Here is a 24888-nt window from a genome sequence, read left to right as displayed (position 1 = left end):
TACAACCACTATGGAAAACAGTATGGAGATTCCTTAAAGAACTAAAAGTAGAACTATCATTCAATCCAACGATCCCACTACTGGGTATCTACCCAAAGGAAAAGAAGGCATTATATGAAAAAGACATGCACACACGTGTTTACATCAGCACAATTCACAATTGCAAAGATATGGAACCAACCTAAATGTCCATCGGCCAACAAGTGGATAAAGATATATATATAAATATGCACATACACCGTGGAATACTACTCAGCCATAAAAAGAAGTGAAATAATGTCTTTTGCAGCAACTTGGATGAAGGTAGAGGCCATTATTGTAAGTGAAGTAACTCAAGAATGGAAAACCAAGTATCAAATGTTCTCACTTATAAGTGAGAGCTAAGCTATGCTGGACACAAAGGCATAAGGGTGATACAATGGACTTTGGGGACTCAACGGGGAAGGTTGAGAGGGAGTGAGAGAGGAAAGACTACAAATTGGGTACACTGTATACTGCTTGGCTGATGGGTGCACCAAAATCTCAGAAACCACCTCTAAATAGCTTACCAATGTAACCAAAAACCACCTTTACTCCAAAAACCATTGAAATAATTAAAAGGGAAGGGGTTCAGTTAAATGAGCTCTGAGGTTATGTGATTTCTTCAGTTTATTTTCTGTGAAAAAAAAATGTATTTTTACATATTGACTTTCCTTGAGGCAGGGCGTATTATTGTCATCAAATGAGATGGAAAATGTTAACGCCATATCCGACTGTGAAAGCGGCACTTTCAGTCCATCCACGAGAGTCCCAGCTCAGACTCCACCAGCCTCCCCATCTGCCTGGGCTCACCCTTTGGGGATTCAGCTTCTGCCTCCGTCTCCTTTTGCTGCTGCAGTATCTTTGAGATGAGTGACAGTAGTTTGAGAAACAAAATGTCCTGGCCAGGGGGTGGGTTGAAAGACACAATTATGGGAATTATTAGTCTTCTTATTTCGTATAATTGTAGAGTGTTTTTCTCTCAAGAGCACCACAGAAAGTTTGAATGAGTAGGGATTATTTATCCTGGAGTGGGGAAGACTGTGGGGAGGGAAATGACTCAGTAACAGCATGGAGTGTTTAAAAAGACGATAACCAACTGCTGTCTCTTCTCACTAAAGACAGAGATTAAGAAATTGATAGCAGAGGGCTAAATTAAATGTGCAGAGTAATATCTTGCCAGTAAGCATGATTAAACTCCCAAGCGAGTTCCTAGGGGAGGTCTCGGTGGATAGGAGGACACGAATGTCCTGCCTAGAGCCAGACGTCTTATTTTCTGGTTTTTGTTGCTGGAACTAAGGTCTGCCTACAAGATCTGAGGGACAGACCCCCAGGCCTGGACTCCTGGCCCTCAGCATTTTGATAAAGCAAAGGTGCTCCACACAGACATAAAGAACAGACCAAAAAACGCAGCAATTTTCATCAGAACAAAATCTGCAGCTTCAGGGAAGTTAGCTGAGCTTGGGGTGTGTCCTGGAAGTTTATGGAAGGGTTTGATCTCAATTGGGTGAAGCCGGGCATGGGGATAGTGAAGACTTTTTAAGCCAGCCTCACCTTCTCCAGAGCATCAACTCATGGCAATTCTTCCCTTTCTGACTATCTCCCCCACCCACTGTGCCTGCCACAGGCAGATCAGATTTGCTATTTTCCGGAGAGGACTGGCTCCACCTCACTGTATGTCAATTGAGAAACAGGCACAGAGCAAGCAGGGTGATGGTTTTCCAGGCCTCCCTGCTAAAGCATAGTTTCCAGCACATACTAAGTGCCTACCCTGTGCATGGTGATTGTATACATAAATGAATGAAGCAGGGGTGGGAAAGAGGAGAGGGGCAGTGAATAATGAACAACCTGTAACTGGAACTCTAGATTTTGATGTGCAGTCTCTCAATTTTCAAACAGTGGCAAATAATTTCAATATTTTTTCCATCTTTATAAAGGTAAAAATTAACAAAAATTGTATATATTTAAAGTATATAACTCAATTTTTTCTTTTTTTCGAGACAGAGCCTCACTCTGTCACCCAGGCTAGAGTGTGATGGCATAATCTCGGCTCACTGCAACCTCCGCCTCTGGGGTTCAAGTGATGCTTCTGCCTCAGCCTCCTGAGTAGCTGGGATTACAAGTGCGCGCCACCACACCCAGCTAATTTTTGTATTTTTAGTAGAGACAGGGTTTTGCTATGTTGGCGAGGCTGGTCTTGAACTCCTGGCCTCAGGTGATCCACCCACCTCAGCCTCCCAAAGTGCTGGGATTACAAGCATGAGCCACCATCCCCAGCCAATGTTTTGATAACATATACATTGTAAAATAATCACAGTCAAGCTAATTAATATCTGTCACCTTTTATAGTTATTTTTTTGCTGTGTGTGTGTATGTGTGTGTGTGTTTTGAACAATTAAGATCTACCCTTCCAGCAAATTTCAAGTATAATAAAGCACGGTTAACTATATTCACATTACTGTGTATTAAGTCTCCAGAACTCATTCATTTTTCATAACTGAAACTTTGTACCGCTTGACCAACATCTTCTCATTTTCCCTTCTACTCCTAGCCCTTCTACTCTCTGTTTCTATAGACTTGACTTTTTTCAATTCCTCATGTAAATGGGATCATGCAATGTTTTTCTTTCTGTGTCTGGCTAATTTCACTTAGCATAATGTCCTCCATGTTCATCCATGTGGTCACAAATGGCAGGATTTATCTCTCTTTATGATCAAATAGCATTTAATTATATACACACACACACACGCACACACACACACATATATATACATCACATTTTATTCATTAGTCAACAGACAATTTAGTTCTTTTCTGTGTCTTGGCTATTATGAATAATGCTGCACCAAACACAGGAGTGCAAATATCTCTTTGAGGTACTGATTTTATTTCCTTGGCAATATACCCAGTAGTGGGGTGCTGAATCATAAGGTAGTTCTGTTTTTAATTTTTCAGTGAACTTCCATACTGTTTTCCTTAATGGCTGTACCAATTTACATTCCAATCAACAGTGTACCAGGGTTCTCTTTTCTCTGCATCCTCACCAACACTTATTATCTGTTGTTTTTTTAATAATAGCTATTCTAAGTGGTGTGAGGTCATAGCTCATTGTGGTTTTGATTTGCATTTCCCTGATAATTAGTGATGTCAACCACCATTTCCTATATCTGCTGGTCATTTGTAAGGCCAGACTTACACACCAGCCTTCCTGAAGTCAACTTTTGAAAAATGTCTATTCAGGTTCTTTGCCCATTTTTTAAATTGGGTTGTTTGATTTCTTGCTATTGAGTTGTATGAATTCATTATATTTTTTGGATATTAACCTCTTATTACATGTATCGTTCACAAATATTTTTTCTGAATCCTAAGTTGCTGGTTCATTTCGTTGATTGTTTTCTTTACTATGAAGAAGCTTTTTAGTTTGATGTAGTCTCATTTAATAATTTTCGCTTTTGTGGCCTGAGCTTTTGACATCATATGCAAAAAATCATTGCCCAGATCAATGTTATGAGAACTTTTGCCTTGTGTTTTCTTCTATAGTTTCGTGGTTTGGGGTCTTACATTTAAGCCTGTAATCCATTTTGAGTTAATTTTTGTATACAGTGTTAGATAAAATCTGATTTCATTTTTCTGCGTGTGGATATCCTGGTTTCCCAGCACCATTTACTGAGGAGACTATTCTTTCCCCATTGTGCATTCTTGGCACCCTTGCCAAAGTTCGATTGACTAGACACACAGATTTTTTCCGGGCCTTCTATTCTGTCCCATTGTTCTAAATTGTCTGGGTTTTTTTTTTTTTTTTTTTTTTTTTTTGGCCAATACCAGATTGTTTTGATTACATAGCTTTGTAATATATTTTTAAGCCAGGTAGTCTGATAGCTCTAGCTTTGTTGTTTTTGCTCAAAATTGTTTTGCTAATTCAAATTTATTTTAAAATACTGTGGTAGTCAAGAAGACATACATTTACTATTTGCTGCCAGCGTGTGGCCTTATCTTTAGAATCATGTAGAATTAGATATAAATACTGCCTATTTACTGGTTGCTGACCTTGGCAAGTTCTTGATCTCTCTGAACTCTAGCTTCTTTCTCACAAACAGAGAAATTGCTTCACAACATAGCTGTGAGAACTAAAATAATGTATGTAAAGAAATTAATATAGTGCCTTACATGTTTGATGTTATTATAATATCTGATATTATAATAATGAATAGCTGATATAATATATCATGTTGATCCACATAAAATTGCTGGTATATGCTTGGTTTTAAACTAGAAAAATGGCAATTTCATATGGTTCAACATAATATTTTGTATAAAATCCTCCCCATCTACATTATTGTGACATTATTGCCACTATTAAAGCCTATATACCCATTTCCTAAACACACACTTATGATTCCCCCTTCCATGCTCTATTTATTCCCATAGTATTTATCACTTTGAACATATTCAACAAGTTATTTATTATGTTTACGGTTTATCATCTGTCTTCCCACATCTGCTAGTGTATATAAGTTTCATAAAAAATAGGGATTTTCTCAGTTTTATTCATTGTTTTTCCTCCCCCACTGTACCCCAGTACCTAGAATAATGTCTGGCACTTAGTAGTCTCTGTGTAAATTATGTGTTGAGTGAATAGACTTACACACTGATCTTTCTGAAGCTTAATTGAGCCTACCATGGTCATGTTCCTTCAAGCCTTAAAGGTTTAAGAGAACTATTGATTAGAACTGTACTAAATAAAATATAAATGAAGGTTGTTATAATGATGGGTTCTTTAGGGCTCTGATTCTTGTGTAAGAACAGTAGAAAGTTATCTGAAGTGTGAGAACAGTAAAAAGTTGCCTAAAGTGTTGCATATCTGAAAAGCTGAATTGTATTAGTTGAAAAAAGCTAAGTAAAAAATATTTATCTGGGCCGGGTACAGTGGCTCATGCCTGTAATCCCAGCACTTTGGGAGACTGAGGTGGGCAGATCATTTGAGCTCAGAAGTTTGAGACCAGCCTGGCCAACCAACATGGTGAAACCCCGTCCTTACTAAAAATACAAAAATTAGCCAGACATGGTGGTGGGCCCTGTAGTCCCAGCTTCTCAGGAGGCTAAGGCAGGAGAATTGCCTGAACCAGGGAAGCGGAGATTGCAGTGAGCCGAGATCCTGCCACTGCACTCCAGCCTGGGTGACAGAGTGAGACTCTGTCTCACACACACACACAAAAAAAGTATATTGTGTGTGTGTGTGTATGCATGTATGTGTGTGTGTGTGTTTGTATGTATGTGTGTGTGTATGTATGTGTGTGTATGTGTGTGTATATGTATGTGTGTATATGTGTGCGTGCATGTGTGTGTATATATGTATATATACACACGTGTGTGTATATATGTATGTGTGTATATGTGTGCGTATGTATATGTGTGTGTACATGTGTGTGTATATATGTATATATAGTTTATATATACATACATATATAGTATATATACACACACACATAGATATATAGTGTGTGTATATATATATACACACACACATACATTATATATATATATATATATATATATATCGGAAGTATTCAATGAGTTGTTTGGTTTTTTTCTCCCACCCGGTTATACACATGAGTTTGGCATAGTGCTGTATTTTTAAAAAGATGATCATCAGTTGCATTTGCCCTTTGATAAAAGGAAATTGGTTTAGTAAAGTAACTGTCCTCGGCAGTAAAGTATGCCCTCAGAGTGTGCATGTGTGTCTGTGTGTGTATATAACTGTAGGTATACATGTCTACGCAGACATATATTCATTAGAAAAGCTAATACAGAGAAGGAAATTAAAAGTTTAAAAAGCCCAATAATAAAAGTCAAGCCTGACTGGATTCCAGAAAGACAGAGGAGAAAATGGTGGTATTGTCTTTAGAAGGAATGTCAGAGTAGCGTGAGTACAGAGGAAAGTGCTGATAAGCAGAATGACAAAAGCTGGTCTCATGAGTAATTCCAAGCAGCCAGAAAGCCAGGGTACAATCCCCAGCTGATTGCTCTGCTATTCTCGGTATTCCACATATCATGACTAAATCCACAGAGCCAATATGGTAAGTCGTGGGGAATTCTGGGAGGTACTATGCTGTTTATAAGGGCCCAGGAAGATTCTGTACTCTTGTCTGCCCCGCCCACCCCCCATTTAAATACTCTAGTTAGTTGCTTCTGACCAGCTCCTACCTCCTTCCTAGGAAGTGGGGGAAACCTTTACATTTCCGAAGGCAGATATTTTTAGATGTGATGCTCTGTCCAAAGTGTTAACTAATTGAGTTATCAGGTTTCTTACTTGGCCACAGAGAATGGCAGTGGAAGAGGGAGAGAGCTTCCCAGAACAAGTAAGCATTTACAGCTTCTAAATGAAATGTACTTTCCTTATAGAAGTTCTGTTTTGCCCTGAATAGTTGTGCCTTTTAAAAAATGTTTGTTGCTGGGTAGGAAGGAAATTAACCTGTTTGCACTATGGATCACTTGAGTTAAATATGTGTGGGACAATGGACTGTCCTTTCTGTTTTGTTCCGATCCGGACTCTAGATATGTTTTGCCTGTGATGTAATTTGGAGTGAGTTCAGCTAAGGCCTGCCTTAAGAGGATGCATAACAAAATACAAAAAGACAGGGGGCGATTAGGAGTGCAGGAAAAGCCTGGTAAATCCAAGAGCATAAAAAGGTTTATATGGTTGCACTTTTTTCAAGAGAAATCCAACAGCTTTAAAATTCAGCTTTTTCTGATGTATTAATTACAAGGGGCAATATGAAATTTTACAGTTGGGGAGAAAACATAGAATTAAAATTTATTTTTGAAACTCATATAAATGGTAGATGAAGGATGTAATTAGAAGTTGGAAAATGTAATTTTATTTCCATCTTAATAGAATTGCACATAGATATAAATAAGTCATCTTGTTTAATAATTTTAAAGAATTGGCATAGTAAGCCATCTCCCCCTTAAGGGATACTGTGTAGATAAAGGGAGTAAATATTTGCTTTATGTTTGTGAAATTTTGAAGTATTTGATTCTGAGGGATTCACCTAATGCTATGTAGATCATGGTATGGTTGAAAATGTTCATGTGATCTCTTGTTTCTACCTATATCCTTTCATCTAACTGTGTGATGTTACACAGTTAACATCAGTGTATCTAACTCTGAGAACACCTTAGATTCCTGAATATTGTGTTTAAACATTTAGTGAAATAGTCATAATGACTAGAATGAGACATCATAAAAATGAGGACATTGTTGCTTGTTCTAATATCAGGTGGACAAACATGCTAATGGTTTTGAGAAAACAGCTGTCATTTCACAGTGTTACAAAAAGCAATTTGGAAAACTTACAATTTTTATCTTTATTTTAAATGGATTCAGTTTTCATCTTTGTACTCTTAAAGACAGAATATTTTTTGCGAAAATATTAACCTTTCGTGACCTTTATGGAATGTGGCAATATTGCATATGTACAATTATGAAATTTTAATCGAGTGAGATTTTATAAACATTCTGTGTGTCTCAGAGAAAGAGTTTTTAAGGGTAATCTTTGAGATTCATAATAAAGCTATAAGATTGTGTGTGAATGCCAGACATTAATGTCAACTGTAATTTACTAGTAATATAAGCATATTGGCAAGTGAGTCCTAAAAATCATGTTATATCACTCTAAAAATAATCAACTTACCCATCCAAAACTTTCAAACTGTACTGTTAAATTTTGATGTGTATTCTGTTCCATTAGTTGTGGATTTGAAAACTTTGCATATGCATGATCATAAATTACGTAGTTAGACAGCTTTGAGAAATACTCATTGCTGGGAAGGGTTTGAGCAATAAGGCTTGCTGTAACGAGTCTTAAAGAATGTACCTGAAGAGTTCTGGCCTTTTATTAATTAATAACTTTTAAAAATCTGAGATCCAAAAGGAAAGCCTAAATAAAAGTAGACCATCTTGTTTCTGCCTCCTGTCAGAATATATCAACTAAATGGTGAAAGCATTTGATCTCAGCCCATATGTGCAGTGTTTTCTGTTTTGGTGGACATGCTGTTTGAAAAAACGTGTAATAAAATGACAGACTGAATTTGAAATTATCATGCCGTAAGCAGTAACTCTGGAAGGGTACTGACCCGATACGAATCATATAGAACTTCCATCACAATAGAGTAGCATATACTATTGCTGTACTGGGTTTTGCTGGAAAATGTAGAATTATTCCTCTCCTGCCTTCATCTCTGACTTGAATGGAAGACTGAACACTTTATCTGCATGAGCTGAACTATGGACAAAATCCTTGCAAAGAGGGTATAGTAGATAATTGCATTTTTATGAATGATCATTAATACTTCCTGCTGCTTCTGTTCGGCTTGTGGTTTTTACAGTATTGTTTAGAGATTTTCTGTATGGAAGAACTAGAACTAGTTTTGACATAAATGATTGATGAAAAGTTAACTTTAAAGTTTAACTCTTCAATAATGCTCATGAAAAAAACCTAGACTGTAATATTGAACAAAGCCCAAATGTAATCCAATTTTAGTGTGCATTTTAGAGGTAGCTAATAATAAGATCCTTCAATAGCAACTGATGTGCATTAATTTTAAATCCTGTGAAGTTACCCTATAATGCCAAATAGAAAATCTTTGAATTCGGATGTTTCCTATGTTATATATATATTTTTCAATGATTGATCCAGTAATAAATACATATTTAACTGTTGGAGGAATCCCTCATTTTATTGTTGATTTTCACTTAAGAAAATTGGGGGCAAGTAGGATATTTTATATAGTCAAACTCAAAAAAAGAAATCACAAAACTTGTCTTTTGCTGCTGAGACTATTATAGTGTTTGTTTTGAAATGGAAACTTTTAGTTATATAGTAAATATAATATTTACTTACCAACTAAATTTGTTCTGTGTGACAATATAAAGATGCTACCTCAGGTCGGTTATAAATTTGGATGATAATCAAATTTAAGTTATCTGTAAGACCAAAAAGAATTTACAATATAATGAGATATCTTTTCGAAGTCATTCTCTTTATAATGTTAAGACATTTTTAGTCGCAAAGTAAATATGTTTGCCAACTCTATCCTAATGCAAATGTTTATTTTTTAAATGTTTTATCATGATCCTCAGAATATATTGCAAAACCTAGTAATAAAAATTAAACTGTGTCTTCTAATTGGACTATTGATAAATATATAATTAGATAATATAACATAAATTTCAATGTATTTCAGGGAAATATTCATAGTTACTAATAATCACTCGTTAAGCATAAGAATCTGTAAGGAATTTAATTATTTTATTTTAGGAGTCTCTTTTTACTTTTGTAAGTAAGATTTTTGTAAGAATATCTTTGTAGATATTCATGATAGCAAACATTTCCAGAGAATAATGTTGGGTAGTGAATGCCATTTTTTTCTTTAGTCAAGTGACAGTGAGTGATGGCAACCAGTTTGAAAAGTAGAAGCCAATAATGTAAAAATTGCTTTTCAGAATCTGGATATGTTTCAGCTTTATTTAGTCTTGAATTATTGATTATTTTGTATTCTAACTCAACATCATTTTGATATATTGTAAATTTACATACTTCTGTAATTCAGTGATTATTGTCATATTTTGAAAACACTTGTATCTGTAAGATCAGATACGTTTTGAACACTGCATACTTTTTTATTTATTTATTTTTTTTTGAGACAAGGTCTCACTCCGTTGCCCAGGCTGGAGTGCGGTAGCACAATCACAGCTCACTGCAGCCTTGAACTCCCAGGTTCAAGCGATCCTCCCACCTCAGCCTCCTGAGTAACTGGGACTACAGGTGTAGACCACCACACCCAGCTAATTTTTAAAATATTTTTTGTAGAGACAGGGCCCCACTATGTTCAGCCCAAGCTGATCTCAGACTCTTAGGCTCTCATCTCAGCCTCCCAAAGTGCTGGGATTTACAGGCATGACCCACTGCGCCTAGCCCTACTGTAGACTTTTAAACACAGACTGTGACTTGCTCATTATTTGATCCCCAAAACCTGGAATATAATATGTATTCAATAAATATTTGTTAAGATTTTAAGCAAAACTTCATCTTTGAAGGGTACAGCCTCTCATAATCGTGGCCTTCTAGTTACAAGTTAGTCCTAACAAGAGACTATTTTAAAATATTTAAATATTTTTAAAAATGTTTAAAAGGAACATGCTCTAATTAACTTTCCATTTTAGTGACCAGAATCAGGCTGTCATTTTCCATGCAGAAGTTTCCCAGAACAGAGGATTTGTATCTGTAGTTGTGTTTATGCAACAATGACAAGTTGTCCTTAAGGAATTCTCATGCTATCTTTTTGGCAGCATCACTTGCAATGGAATTTGTTGCTTATTTGTCACATGTCATTTCTAAGGACCTTAAGTGGACATCCTATGGACAGTGTCATCCACTGGGGAAGTGTATTAGTGTTCAAGTATTTCGACTGTGTGGACATAGCCACTTGGAAAGACTCTAGGAGAACTAAAGCAAGGTAGCAGAAAAGCAATGAATAGGTACTGATTAGAGTGATCCTGATCTGTACTTTGCAAAAATAGTAGCACTATATTTATTTAGACTTTGCTTCCTGCTCAGTCTTGCCTTTTGCTTAAATGTTCTCTTCGGAGGTGTTAGGCCTTTGTATCATGAGGTCAATCAAGAACCCCTGGGTGTCCCTGAGACCCTTCTAGAGTACCCTGAAGACTGGTATCCTTGACCTACTTCAACCAAAACAATACGTACATTAAAGAGATTTGCAGACTCGTAAAACAATACCATTCATCTCATCTTTTTTATTTGTTTTGGAAAATACCGTTATGTTTCATAAGATAAATATTTTAAGTTAGCATGTAACAAGATTGCCATTGTTATTTTAAAATAAATTAATGATTAATTTTTAAATTGTCAGCTTTATTTTCTAATGTGGTAAATAACAATAGTTATAATCCTCATAATCAAAAGCTCTTTGGGGTTCCTCAATAATAGTTAGGAGTATAAAGCTACCTTGAGTAATAAGTTTGAGAACCGCTGCTGTAGACAGATCACAATGTGAGTGTTCTCTGCTTTGTTTGCTTCCCTTACTTCCTGAAAGCACTGGGCAAATGAGGTGAAGTTCGTGGGTTCAGTCCCTGTATGTTTGTTTGACTCTCATGGTTATAATTGTAGCCAAACAAACTAGAATATTAACTTAAAATAATTTTAAAGTGATAATTAATAAAGGATAATGTTAATTGGGGACCAACTGTGTGCCATGCCATTTCTAACTGCTCGGTATGTATTATCTCCTTTAATATCAACAGCCCTCTGAGTTAAATTTTACTGCTAATTTCATTTTACAGATGAGGAAATTTAACTACAGTATGTTTAAGTATCTTGGCCAAAGTCACATCCTTTGTGAATTGCAGAGTCAGGTTGTGAACTTAGGCATCCTGGGTCCAGAGTCTGAACTCTGAAATCACTAAACTACATTGACTTGCCAATAGAAAGTGACATATTAGTCTAGATCTATCTGCAAATACTTAGAAAACACATATCACATAGCTCCTTAAACAGGAGTCTTTGCTCCTAGTAACCCTCATAGTACATTTTAGCTGTTAGACGGTAACATAACGGAAAGTCACCTTCCATGTTATAACTACTTATAATGACAGAGTCCAGTGGTTACCTTAACTTTGGGGTAAAGTCCACTCTTCCTTGTTTCATTTTTTGTCATAGAAAATAACATCCTTCCTTATTTTCTTTACTACATGTTTCCTTCGCACTTCTAGAAAGATTTCTTGTGTGTCTATGTATGTGCTCTTTCTATATTTTGCCCTTTTGTTGTATTTAATGTAAAGCTGTTTAAGCCTCCCAATTCCAAATCTAGTCAAGGAAAAATATAAATGTCACTTACAGATTATTTACAATCCCAAATCAGTCTATCTATCTATCTGTCTATCTGACTTCTCTAGTGAGCTAACCTTGTTTTTAAAAATATTTTTTATACATTCAAATAAGAACTTCTTTAGCTATATTTTCAGCAAGGCCTCCTAAAATCCCTTTGTTGATTACAGACTTAAGTAAAAATGAAACATTTTAAGTGAAAAGAACAATAGCATTTTGGTATATTTGTTTTTTAAAAAATCAGCATGAAACTATCCTCCCTGCAAGCCCCCTACCTCCCAAAAAAGGCACATAGTTTCATTTACCAACAATTCTAGCAAGGCTCCAGCTGCATCAGCTGGTGGCCAACATTTTAGGATGATAAATTCAAGAACTCACTAGCTAACGCCTCCTCTCCCTCTGGTGCCATGGCCTCACCCTTCAACTCCTCTGGGCTTTTAAACCTCAGGCCTCTAATTATCTGACCAGGAAGCTGAAGTCCACTGTATTGTAATTTCCTAGCTGATTCGCACCGTATAGAGTATATTTATGCATTGCAAGAAAATAGTTATGTTTGCAGTATTAAGTCTATGCACACTAAAAATCAAGCTGTTTATTTCCTGGTCTAAAAAAAAAAACTGTTGGGAAAATGTTCATCTATTCAAATACTTTCTCTTCTCTCTGCTACCTAGACCAGTTTTAGCTTATCACTGTTTTCAGTTGCTATATATAAAATGTGAATAGTTGCTTGGATTAAATATTTTAGGACTCATGCCAATACCTCCTACATAATAAGGATCCTTAAGCATGAAGGCCTGAAATCCTTGTTCTGATTCATAACATACCAAATAAATGGAAAAATCCCAAACAGTTGTCGTGTTTTATATAATCTACCACGTATAATGCCAGAAGTTACTGCTATGTATTTCCTGAGCAGAATATAGCAATATTTCAGTATTATGAGGTACCTCTCTAAGGGACTCAGCAGTTTGTGTTGTGGTGGTTGTTGTGTAGCCAAGCTATGCAAAAAATTGGAATTTGTTTTATAAACAAGGATCTCCGCAGACTGCCAGATTTTAACTGCATAATACTATCTCGTTTCATTTTATGTTTAATGAGACAAAGTTGTCGGTCATTTTTAGCCTTCTTTGTATGTGAGGAGTGGGTCCAATTCATTCTTGTTCTGTATCATTAGGTGGTAGGAAGAACATTAAAGCCAGGGAACCCAAATTCTATTTTCAGCACTTTCTCTAGCTAGTTAAGCAAATCACACCTCTCTTTGCTTCAGTTTTCTATCTATTTGATAGAGATGATACGGTGACCACTGCTTACCCCAAAATATAAGATGTGTATAACAGATAGAATTGTACGTATTTTTTTGTTCAATACAAAGCAAGTTGTTTATTAAGACTAAGAGTTAATCATTACTGTATCTTTGCTTACCAGTTTACTAGTTCAGCGCTATGAACCATGAGATTATTTAGTAAACGTTAAGGTGAGCCGAGGGTATGTATGTAAATGACTAATGCTATCACAAGATGATAAATGAAGGCGTGATGAGATGCATGCCAGCGGATCCCTCCAGGAGGGGAATGTTTAAAGCAGCCACTCTCTCTGGTAAACAAGGAAGAATAGATTATGCATCAAGGATTTCCTAGGCAGCTTGGCTTGCAGGAAAGCAAAAGAGAATTTCTTAACGACATGTTCATGTGGGAAATAATTGAGACAGATGAGCTAGATGAAGCAAAGCAAAAAGAGAGGAGGGGGTGACTGATAGAAAGTTTAGGACCCTGGGCGGGGCTTGGTGGCTCATGCCTGTAATCCCAGCACTTTGGGAGGCCAAGGCAGGTGGATCACCTGAGGTCAGGAGTTCGAGACCAGCCTGGCCAACGTGGTGAAACCCCGTCTCTATTAAAAATACAAAAATTAGTCGGGCGTGGTGGTGGGTGCCTGTAATTCCAGCTACTCAGGAGGCTGAGGCAGAAGAATCGCTTGAACCCGGGAGGCGGAGGTTGCTGTGAGCTGAGATTGCACAACTGCATTCTGGCCTGGCAACAGAGTGAGACTCTGTCAAAAAAAAAAAAGAAAGAAAGTTTAGGACCCCAGTGGCTTTATGTTTTTTTTGTTCAGCACACGCCTTCTCCCAAACAAATGAAAAATACTTTAGGTATTTTTGGGAAGGCTGGCATCTAGAACACTTACAGATTAGAAACCATTAACTGCTATTTTATTAAACCTTTGATTACTATCTTATTTTAACTCAATGGGGAAAATAATTCCCTGAAATAAACATGATTACACTTTTCCAAAGGACTAAATCTTCCTTATATTAACATTCCATTAGCGTGTATTAAGAAAAAAAAAATTCTCCAGGGCTGCTGTATGTTTTGAATTGCTTAGCCCTGAGAATGCAATGGATAGACTTTTTTTTTTTCCAGAGCAAGATATTACTATTTCTCTCATGCTTCTTTGTCTCAAGAGGTAATCAGAAACAGGTTCAAACACAGAGGAGGTTTCAAAATAGTCTGGTAATGAATACACCTGCAAAACATACTTTTCAGAAATGGTTTCTCCATCTGCGGTTATTTTCCAGGCTTACTTATTTATTTGACTCTTTAGATTTCAGAATAACCAAATATAAATATTTTATTAATTTTAAGGTTGACCTGTCTGTTCCTCTTGTATAGCTTAACCCAACTAAAGGCAAACTCATGCTGTCCTAAAATTTCCTAATGAAATAAAGTTGAATAATTCGTTTTAATTTTAAATTTGAAAAACATCTTGAGCTGAGCACAGTGGCTCACACTTGTAATCCCAACACTTGGGAGGCCAAGATGGGTGGATTACTTGATCACAAAAAGTCAAGAACAGCCTGGGTTACAAGGCAAAACTCTGTCTCTACTGAAAATTACAAAAATTAGTCAGGCGTGGCGGTCTGTACCTGTAGACCTGGCTACTAGGGAGGTCGGGGTGGGAGGATTGCTTGAGCCTGGGAGGTGGAGGTTGCAGTGAGCTCCAGCCTGGGTGATAGAGACAGACTGTCTGGGGGTAAAAAAAGAAAAAGAAAGAAAGAAATGTATCTTGGATAAAGGGCTATATTTCTTTTCACATCTTGGGTTAGGTACCTTGGCCACAATAGAACTTTTATTAACACTGCTCCGTCTTTGCTTGTTTGGAAAATTAAACACTTACCATTAGCAGTGGAAGCATTTGCACATTGCATAATATCATGGAGCTTTTAGGGCAGGGAGGATCTTGCTTGTCATCTAGTCAAATCATCCTACCAGTTCCTTACATCATTTATGGCTTTCTGCCTAATACAGCATAGTGACTTTGTGTCTGCAGCACAGTAAGATACCTTGCAACTTCCATAGTGTGAGGAAAATGAAAGTTTTGAGTCAAAATAGTTTGAAGTAAAAATAGTTGGCCATAGCCTGGTGCAAATCAAGACAAAATGTTACTATATTGACCTCATATTATTAAGACACAAATTCTCCTCTCCTGATACCTATGATTTTATATCCTCTGAGAGACAAGTGAAACTGGCTTTTTAAGATCTTACTTTATATTATCAGAAAATTTGAGACAAACACAGATCCTATTTTGCAGCTGAACATAATCAAGTTTATGTTGAGGAATATTAGAAATACCCACCCACCCACCAGCACCTGACATGTGTTTTTCCTCCCATGGGAAAATTTTTTTTCTTCTCTATATTTATTTTTGTTGCTAATCAGTCTCCAAGAGAATTTTTAGGGGTCTGAATTCTGAGTGAGAAAAAATACCCCCAGGGCCTGAATTCTAGATCCTCCTTTTGATGTAAACCAGATCATAGTGGACAGACTGGATGAGGGTATGTTTTATCAGCATATGGCAAGGTAAATCTCTTGAAAACACTGCCTTTACAAAAACAAAAGCCTGCCAGCACTGTATTTTTTTTAACTGGTTCCCACTCCCCTCTATTTAAAGATAAAGATGGGAATGTTGTTTTGCCTTTCAGCATGAGAGTGGCCACTGTGCACAGACACCCCAGCAGGTTTGAGATGTGCACCAGCAGGGGCCTTTCTGGCACAGGTCCCAGTGTAAAGATGCTAACCATGCCTAACATGTGTTAGGGGTCAGTGACCTCATTTTCAGGGATGAACTGAGGGTACTTCCAAGCAAAATCCATGCAAAGGCAGCCTTGTAGCTATCAGAGGGAATCTGTGGAGCAAGCCCCTTTTACTTCAGTTAGTTTTGACAGTGATTATTACTAATATAGACCACCTTTAGAAATTTAGAAGCATTTTTTTAATTGGTTAAGTAACCCCCTCTCTACTCCTCTTCTGGCTGATTTATGGATGAGAAATGCTGGTTTATTTCTAATAACTGGATAGCAATTAAGTAAAAAAAAAGAAAAAAGCTTAATAATCTGAGGTCTTTCCTGACTAAAAGGGTTCAAGTTTTTTCAAGCTCTTACCATGAAAAAGGCACATAAAATTCCCCTTTATTTAAGATCTCCACACCCAAAACACATACTTGAAAATAATGCATTTGCTGACATAGACCAATCTCTTAAAAAGAGAAATATCAATCTCTTAAAGATCCAAGGTTTTTACTGACAGACGGCAGATTATAGTATGAATGTCACCGTTGTTTTCGTTTGTGTAATTGGTTGCATTCTTTTGAAATCGGTGGGAAATTAGATCACTGTGCAAGATATCTATAAAAATATCAGTGCACAATATCTTACTCTAAAATATCTGACAACTGAGTGGTCACAATCGGGATGGCCGTGTCCCAGTGATTCAGCTCTAGTCTCATAGGAAAAAAAAAATCCACCCTTTGGCTCCCCTCTCATGTGCTTGGGCAGAGCCACAGTTCTGTGTCCCACACGAAAGCCTTAAACACAGAAGAATGGGCCTTTCAAGTCATTAGACTAATTTTTTGTTGGGCGTTATCTTATTCTAAATAAACACATTTTAGATTTTGAAAAGTTCAAGTCCCGTTTCTGATGGAGAATAATTTTCAAACTCATGTTACTTTGTCCACCAAAAATTACTTCTCAGTGCTACCAAGCAAACCCTCTCATCTTTAGTTTCTGGCTATGAAAAGCAGGGGGCATAAGGCTGGGCACTGTGGCTCACATCAGCACTTTGGGAGGCTGAGACAGGCAGATCACTTGAGCCTAGGAGTTTGAGACCAGCCTGGGCAACATGCTGAAACCCATGTCTACAAAAAATACAAAAATTAGCCAGGTGTGGTGGTGCCAACTACTTGGAAGGCTGAGGTGGGAGGATCACCTGAGCCTGGGGAGATCGAGGCTACAGCGAGCCATGATAATGCCGCTGCACTCCAGCCTGGGTGCGAGAGTGAGACCTTGTCTCAAAAAAAGAAAGAAGGAGGGAGGGAGAGAGAAAGAGAAAGGGGGAGGGGAGAAGAAGAAAGAGGGTGGCATAAACCGGAAGCTGTGGATTGCTTGAGCCCAGGAGCTTGAATACAGCCTGGGCAACAGAGCAAGACCCCATGTCTTTAAAAAGAAAAAAGGCAGGGCATAGATGAAAAAGGGTCGGGGGAGGTAATTATGAAAGTGAAGAATTTAAAATCTGGCCTTGAGATCTTAATCTTGTATGTTAAACTAGAAGCCTGTCAGTATACCTTCAGAATGCCTCTTATATCACTTTCTTGTCCATTCCACAGCTAGCCCCCCACCAGGTCTTCTTATCACATTGTCACATACAACCATATTTTCACAGTAACCTACTTCAGTGGCTTTCTCCTTTGGTGAAGGAGAACTTAATGTGCCACCAAAGGAGATCAGTTTGAGCAGCATTGATCAAAATGTCCCATCTCAGACCAATCGAATCTGAATCCCTTGGCTGTGACGTGTACGTGTGTGTGTGTGTGTGTGTGTGTGTGTGTGTGTGTGTGTGTTATTCCTATCTGGGAGATCCTTGAGGCACGGTGGGGTTGACAACAAGGACCCACAGATCTTATCTCCATTTCCTCCCACACTCAAATCTGACGTCAATTAATTGGGTCAATATATAGCTTTCAATGATGTCTTTTCACTCCTCAAAACTCTTTATTTCCTCCTGGTATCTTTATGGCGAAGTTAAATCAGATTTATCTGGTGTTCCAAACCTCTCCTGAACCTGTCCTTTTCGCCTACTCCCCCCTCCCAGGGGAATCCCCTTTGCATAGAGACTGTCTATTCACAATTCCTCAAACCTTTCTGGCTCTTTATTTCTACCTACCTTTTCTTCCTTTTATTCTCCACTGACCAAATCCCCTGTTGAAATCCTGCCTCCTCCTACCGGCTGTTTTCCCAGCTGTAACAGGATGCAGAAATGGCCCTTCCCAATGAGCTTCTCTGACTTTATGAACTTCTGTAGGTTCATCTACCATGAATTCAGGCTCCAGTATGCACAGCTAGATTAGGACAAAGACCTACCCTAAAAAAGATTATCATCCATCTCTGTAGGATATGTGATCCTAAGCAGAACAGACCAAGTGCTGTTGGAGTCCAGAGCGAGAAGGGATCATGCCTAGTGTTTATCAGGGAAAGTAGCAAATATGAAGGGATCTTTGAGCTGGACCCAGAATTTAGTAGGTGCGTCTGTTGGTCGGGGAGGGAAAGTGAGGAGGGTTGGTGAGCATTACTAGCCGGGCATTACTGTTATTACCAATGTCCTGGGCGAAGTCACAGTGCCAGGAAATTATAGGGGGCAGTTGAGGAATAAAAAGATATCTAGGTTGCTTTCAAGATTAGTGTTGATTCATGTTTTGTTTCAGGCTTGAAGTATGTGTTTGGGACAGGTTTTAAAGGGCCTGTGAGCCTATGCCATAGAAGTGGATTGGATATTATGGTTTAAAAGCAACAACGTTTGAACAAATGAGATATGGTATAAAACAGCAATCTATTAAACAGATAAGAGTAGACCTATTTGGGGCGAAACTGAAGATAGGCACACACAACTCTGCTCACTGAGCCCTACCCTTGATCTCAGTGGTTCTAAACTTTTGGGCTTCACAGAACTCAAATGGAAAACCCCTGGTGTTGAGGGAAGAGCCTGGGCTTGCTATCAAGCGGTCTTGGGTTTCATTCCTTGCTGCTTACTTATTAGTTATGTGACCTTGGGCAAGCCACTTAATTTTTAAGAAACTTAGGTTTCTGCCTCTGTAATGAGATTCCTGTTTTGATTGAATACTTAAGAAATAAATGATAATGCATGTATAGTAAGACATAGTGCATAATAATAATACATGTAAAATGCTTAGTGAGGTCCCAGGTATATAGTAGGCACTCATTTAATTGCAGCTATTTTCCTTATCTTGACTTTCTTAGAACCCTCAGTGGCCCTTTATACACTGTTCAGTGCTTCCAGCAGAGTAACTAGTGCCAACTACAGCCTCCTGGAGATTTTTTAAATGATCTGGGCATTATACAGCAAGGGCCTGAGCTGGCCAGGGAGAAGGATGAATGAGGAAAAAGAAAGTGACCATATTTTCAGCTGTAGGGAAAGCTAAGAAGTTAGGAAAACAATAAAAATAAGTCTTCTGAAGTACATCTTTGAACTAGCACTTTAAAAGTAAGAGGCCTGTAGAGATTTAAAAATATATATATGTGAAAGCAAAAACTGTTTTACTTGGTTGTATGAGTACAGAGTACAGGAGACAAAGCCTAGGACATGCCCAAGGTGGATAGTCTAATAAGAGACCCCACATTAACCTGGGCTCCAAATGGTGAGGCCCCAGTATAAGAATGGACAGGAAATAAACCCACCATACAGAAGAGATAGGAAAAATATTCCTCTCCCCATTTGTCACCAGATGGAAGGGAAAAAAATCTGTCCTGAGAATTTGTAACCACAAGGAATCCCTCATATCTATACCAGTTTGAGATCTAAATTTATCCGTGTAGTCTTAACAAAAACAAAAACAAAAAACCTCAAGCCAAGCATTTATTTTTAAAGTAATCTTGGGTTGATAGTGCCTCTAGGCAACTGGCAGAACCAATCTCAAATTTCTCTTTGGAATATGACAACATTAATCCAGGCATTAAAGACTTACCAAAGATTAGTTTCTAAGGAATATGAGGTCACAAGCAACAGTCACAAGCCAGGGAAATGCAAATTGGTGCAATCACTTTGAAATACAATTAACTAGAAATTAACTAGTAAAGCTGAATAAGCACATACTGAGTGACCCAGCATTTATGATCCTAAGATTTTAAAAAACTCTTGCCCTTATGCACCCCAACTAGTGCCAGAATATTAATGACAGTATCTTTCATAGAGGGTCCAAACTGGAAACAAGACAAACATCCATCAACTCCACAGTGGATCAATACATTATGTCATAATCACATAATGGACTATTCTATGTTAGCAATTATAAATTACCCACATGTTACATGTCAACATGGATGACTCTAAGAAACACAACATTAGACAAAAAAAGACAGAATGATACATAATATATAATTTTACTTATATAGAGTACTAAGACTCTTAAGTACTAAGACTAAGTCAATTACATAATATTTAGCCTACAGAGGGGTACATAAATGTTAAACTATAAAGAAAGGCATGAGAGTGATTAACTAAAACAGAGGATGCCTTAGGAGAACCACTCAAGAAGGGACTCGTTGGGAGTCTTCAAATCCACTTGTAACTTGCATTCTTGAGCTGAAAAGAGGGTATGTGGGTGTTTATGTTATGATTTTTCTTTGAACTGTTCATATATGTTTTATGTATTTTTTAAATGTATGATATGCATCATGATAAATACTTTTTTTATAAAAGGAGAAAGAACTAAAAAAGTCCCTAAGACAGAATATTGAATCAGATGTGTACACATAACTTTCTGGAAGGGGGTTTGAGGGAGAGAGTGAAGAAAAAAAGGTAATCAGAGAGTTACACCAAGATTGCATGCCTGGATGGCTAGGATAATCTTCAGATATTTAAATAAAAAACAAGGAAATCTATTGTTCATATTTCTGTTGTTAGCATCTGGTTGCAGGCAGATGCATTATATATCTCAGCACACTTCTGTTTTTGCTGTTGTTGAGTGAGGGAATTGTGGGACATGGAAATGTCTTGGGGTGAGGATGAGCACTACGTGGATATGGAGTGCTGAGCTTAGAGAGAATAGTGGGAGCCATAGAAGCAATGAGGTCACCTAGAAAGAGCATGCAGGAAGGAAAGAAATGTGAGTTCTGAACATTTTCAGTGATGGGTTGAGGCAGTGAGGCACAGAAGGAAGTGAACAAAGAGATGACAGAAGAAAAGCTCGAGGGAAGATTTTCAAGAAAGAGAAGGTGATCGGTACTGTCAAACATTACAAGAGGAGAAACTTAAAAGTCATGGAACTTGATGACTGGAAGGTCATTGGTGATTTTATACAGAGAGACAGTATTGATTAGTGAGAGAAACTGTATTGCCAGAAGTGCAAATATGAATTAGTATTAAGGATATAAGTCAGTGTGAACCTACACCAATCTTTCAAAATGTTTGATATTTAAAGGAGAACTCATAAACATCTATTTAATTGAGTGCCTAGCTGTGCACTCACATTGTTAATTACCTGAGTTATCTAATTTTATCCTAACAGTAGGTTATTTTATTCTCATTTGACAGCTGCGAAAACTGAGGTACATAGATATTTTTAAAAACTTACCAAACACTAAGAGGTAGAATAGCTGAAATACAGATTCGGGCTGTGTGATTCCAGTGCTTTGGTTCTTACCTAGTCCACTGCACTGGGAAATAGAGGCAATCATCACTTGCAAGGGGGTGCTGGGTAGAAAAGTGGAAGGAAACTTTTTTGTATTTTGGGTTTTGTTTTGTATGTTGGTAGGCAGAAGACAGGGCACCAGTAGAAAAAAGGAATTTGAAGTTTACAGGAAGGAGCATCTGACCCTTCACATGGCTCCCAGGTAGCTGGGAAGATGAGGTAATGGGGAAAGATTAGAGATTTTTTTGGCACATCAAGTAGAAAGAGGCTCCTGAGATTGCCCCCGCCCCCCAGAAAAGTTTAGAAGCAAAGGAGCAGAGCTATGTTATGTACTCACTGGGTCTCCAGTCTGCATTTTTTCAGGTGATCCACTGTTAGCCTGATCTTGAGTCTCATAATAAACTTAATGAGGAAATTCTGATCCATGGAAGATATACCTGAAAGTGCCTAAAATAGTTAATTCAATGGATGGAGAGACAAATGGATGGAATGATGGAAAATGAATGAATGAATGAATGAGCTAATAATTCTCATTTGGAATAGACCAAACATGTATTAAGCCCTTTCTTAGAATGCTGATTAACAGCCTAGACTCCAGAGCCAGACTGGGTTTGCATCCCTGTCATTCACAAGCTCTGTGTCCCTGGGAAAGTCACTCATCCTGCAGCTCAATTTTCTTATCTACGAAATGGAGCTAGTAATAGTACCTACTTGTGTTAGTTTGCTAGGGCTGACATAGTAAACCACCACAAACCGGGTGGCTTAAAATAACCAAACTGTATTCTCTCACAGTTGTGGAGCCAGAAGTCCAAAACCAAGGTATCAGTAGAATCACACTTCCTCTAAAGACTCTAGGGCAGAATTCTTCCTTGCCTCTTCCCACTTCTGGTGGTCCCTGCATTGAGGTAGCGTAAGTCAAGTCTCTGCCTCTTTCTTCACTCGGCCATCATCTCTCTTATGTGTCCATGTGACTTCTCTTCTTATAAGGTCACCAGTCATTGGATTTTGGGCCCATTCTAATCCCGTGTGACCTCATGTTAACTAATTATATCTGCAAAGATTGTATTTCCAAATATAGTCATGTTCTGAGGTTCCTAATGAACATCAGTTTTGGGGAGACACCATTCAACCCACTACATTACTTAATGAAACTGTTATAAGGATTACATAAATTAATATAAGGACTTATAAAATTAATACATATTAAGTGATGAATAATATAATTAAGTTAATATTAAGTGCTTATAATCATGTCTAGCTTATAGTCAAAGGTATGAAGTATTACTGAGGTTGGCTCTCTGAAAATGCTTATTCTTTCCAATAACTGCTTTCTGCTGAATAATATCAATATTCCACTGCCGGTAAAGATGCTGAGTTACTAGATTAATTCATAATAATGCTTGACTCTATCCGTGAAGCTATTTCCTTGAAAAACATACATGATTCATATTTCTAGTAAAATGACTAAGTAGACAGGACATTAAATGGTAATAAAATAAACTTTCATTTCCAAATTCCTCAGATTTTGGTCACCCAGAGGAAAAAAAGTGCTGAACAACCTGTTTATATTCATTTTTGTGCAACTAATTCCTTAGGCAGTGGCTTTGTCTGTGTGACTTTCCATGTGGCTGCACCCAGCTTGTCTTTGAACCTAATTTCCTCTATAGTAATTTGTTGACGTTTTTGGATGCATCTTAGATATAGCATCAAAAGAGGCATTATTTTGATACAAGGTTATCAAAAGGTTAAAAAAACAAACTATAGACTGTGTTAAGAGTAACTCCTAGTCATTCCATGAAATGACGGCAATGAGATACAACCCACTGATACTGAGTCTAGGACAAAATACTGTGTTTTTTACACGAAGGATATAAACATCAATATATTCTCTATGGGCAAAATTGGGGGGAAAATGGTTAAGAATCCAATATTTGCCCTGCCACTTATGCAAGGTTATTTTAGAGGAGAGAGAGTAAGAAGCTGTGAAATGAAAGCAAATAAGTCATTATTTGTGCCACATTTATTTTGTTCCACCAATGTGTATCCAGATATTGACACAATGACTAACACATAGTAGACATTCAACAAATATTTGAGGAAGAGGTGGCTATTTTGTTTGCCGGTGGCTAAGAGTAAAAGGAGGAACTTATTGGTTCTTTTTCTGTGGGCTTTGTAATGTCTCTTCCTAAGATGTAAGTTTTCTTCAGGACAGTCTTCATTTGCCTCTTCTTGCTTTTTCTCTACCTTTTCCCCCTTTTTATTTGAAGTGGGTGGTTGTTATGGTTTTGGTGTGGTAAGCATGTTGATATGTAACAGGGCCAAGGAAAGTGAAGAAAATTAATTTCTGTTTCTGCATGTACTTCCTAAAATTCTGAGGTGGTCAATTAGCTATCTCAGAGAATTGTTTGATATCAGGGTCATTGAATGAAATAGATATAATGAAGGCGTCCACCAGAGAATTTTGTATCAGTAGAGCAGGAGTTCTTAAATGCAAGTTCATGAGCAAGCTTAACACTCCTGAACCACATGAAATTATGTGCAAATTGTGTATGCAGATGTAGATTTGGGGTGTGTGTGTGTGTGTGCAATTGTTGAAGGAAGATAATTTATTCATCACCTTTATTAGTCTCAAAAGAATCCAGATCCCAAATAGGTAGAGAACCACTGAATTCGAAGATTTGTTTTATACTGATTTTGTTTTGTTTTAGAGGTTTGGATGGGAAAATTCTGAGGAAACTTGAGAGCAAAATGGACAGTGTATGGAATTATTAAATCTTTCCAGATATGGGATCAATTCAAAGGCTTTTTTCTTGAATTATAATACCTCTATTTTAACTTCTTTAGCTGCTGTTGTTATGTACTCCATGTTGGAGTTTGGGATGCTTAACTCACAGTTGTTATCTCTGGCAGTTGAAATATCCAGGCAGACTGATGTCATTTGTTCCCAGAACGGCATCAGAGCCCTTCTGGGCAAATTCACTGATAAGTCATTGAACAGGCACAAAGAAGATGATATTTTATGGTGCAATGAGCCATCCTTGCGTGGCTAATTTAGTTCTAACTGAACTTACAAACAAAAAACTAACCTCTAAATAGTGAACCTCTTTAAAAACTGCATTCTGTTTTTCTTTAAATCCCTGGAAACTTTTATTTGTCCTTTGTTTAACTTGAACCTTTATCTCTTGTCATCTGCTTAACCCTCTGCCCTGATTAAATGATTTTCATGCTTATCTCAAATTCCAATTTTATGTTATTTTAAGTAATAGCT

The 24888-nt window shown here is 37.5% G+C and overlaps 1 protein-coding gene across 38 annotated transcripts in view; it reads left to right on the top strand.

The window, feature by feature from the left end:
* ANK3 (ankyrin 3) overlaps positions 1-24888 on the top strand; it is a 714446-nt gene that overhangs the window by 427778 nt on the left and 261780 nt on the right. Inside the window, exon 1 of one of the 38 annotated variants that reach the window (XM_054659643.2) lies at positions 5690-6095. The exons of 36 other annotated variants lie outside the window; for them this stretch is intronic. In XM_054659643.2, the coding sequence (XP_054515618.2) occupies positions 6093-6095 (3 nt within the window). In that variant the 5' untranslated portion in view covers positions 5690-6092. Of the gene's footprint in view, positions 1-5689; positions 6096-6136; positions 6378-24888 lie in introns of those variants that run through there. One more of the 38 variants, XM_054659640.2, reaches the window with a different exon arrangement.

This window comes from Pan troglodytes, chromosome 8 (genome assembly GCF_028858775.2).
Source record: "Pan troglodytes isolate AG18354 chromosome 8, NHGRI_mPanTro3-v2.0_pri, whole genome shotgun sequence".
NCBI classification, from domain to species: domain Eukaryota; kingdom Metazoa; phylum Chordata; class Mammalia; order Primates; family Hominidae; genus Pan; species Pan troglodytes.
This window is presented reverse-complemented; position numbering and strand designations above follow the sequence as displayed.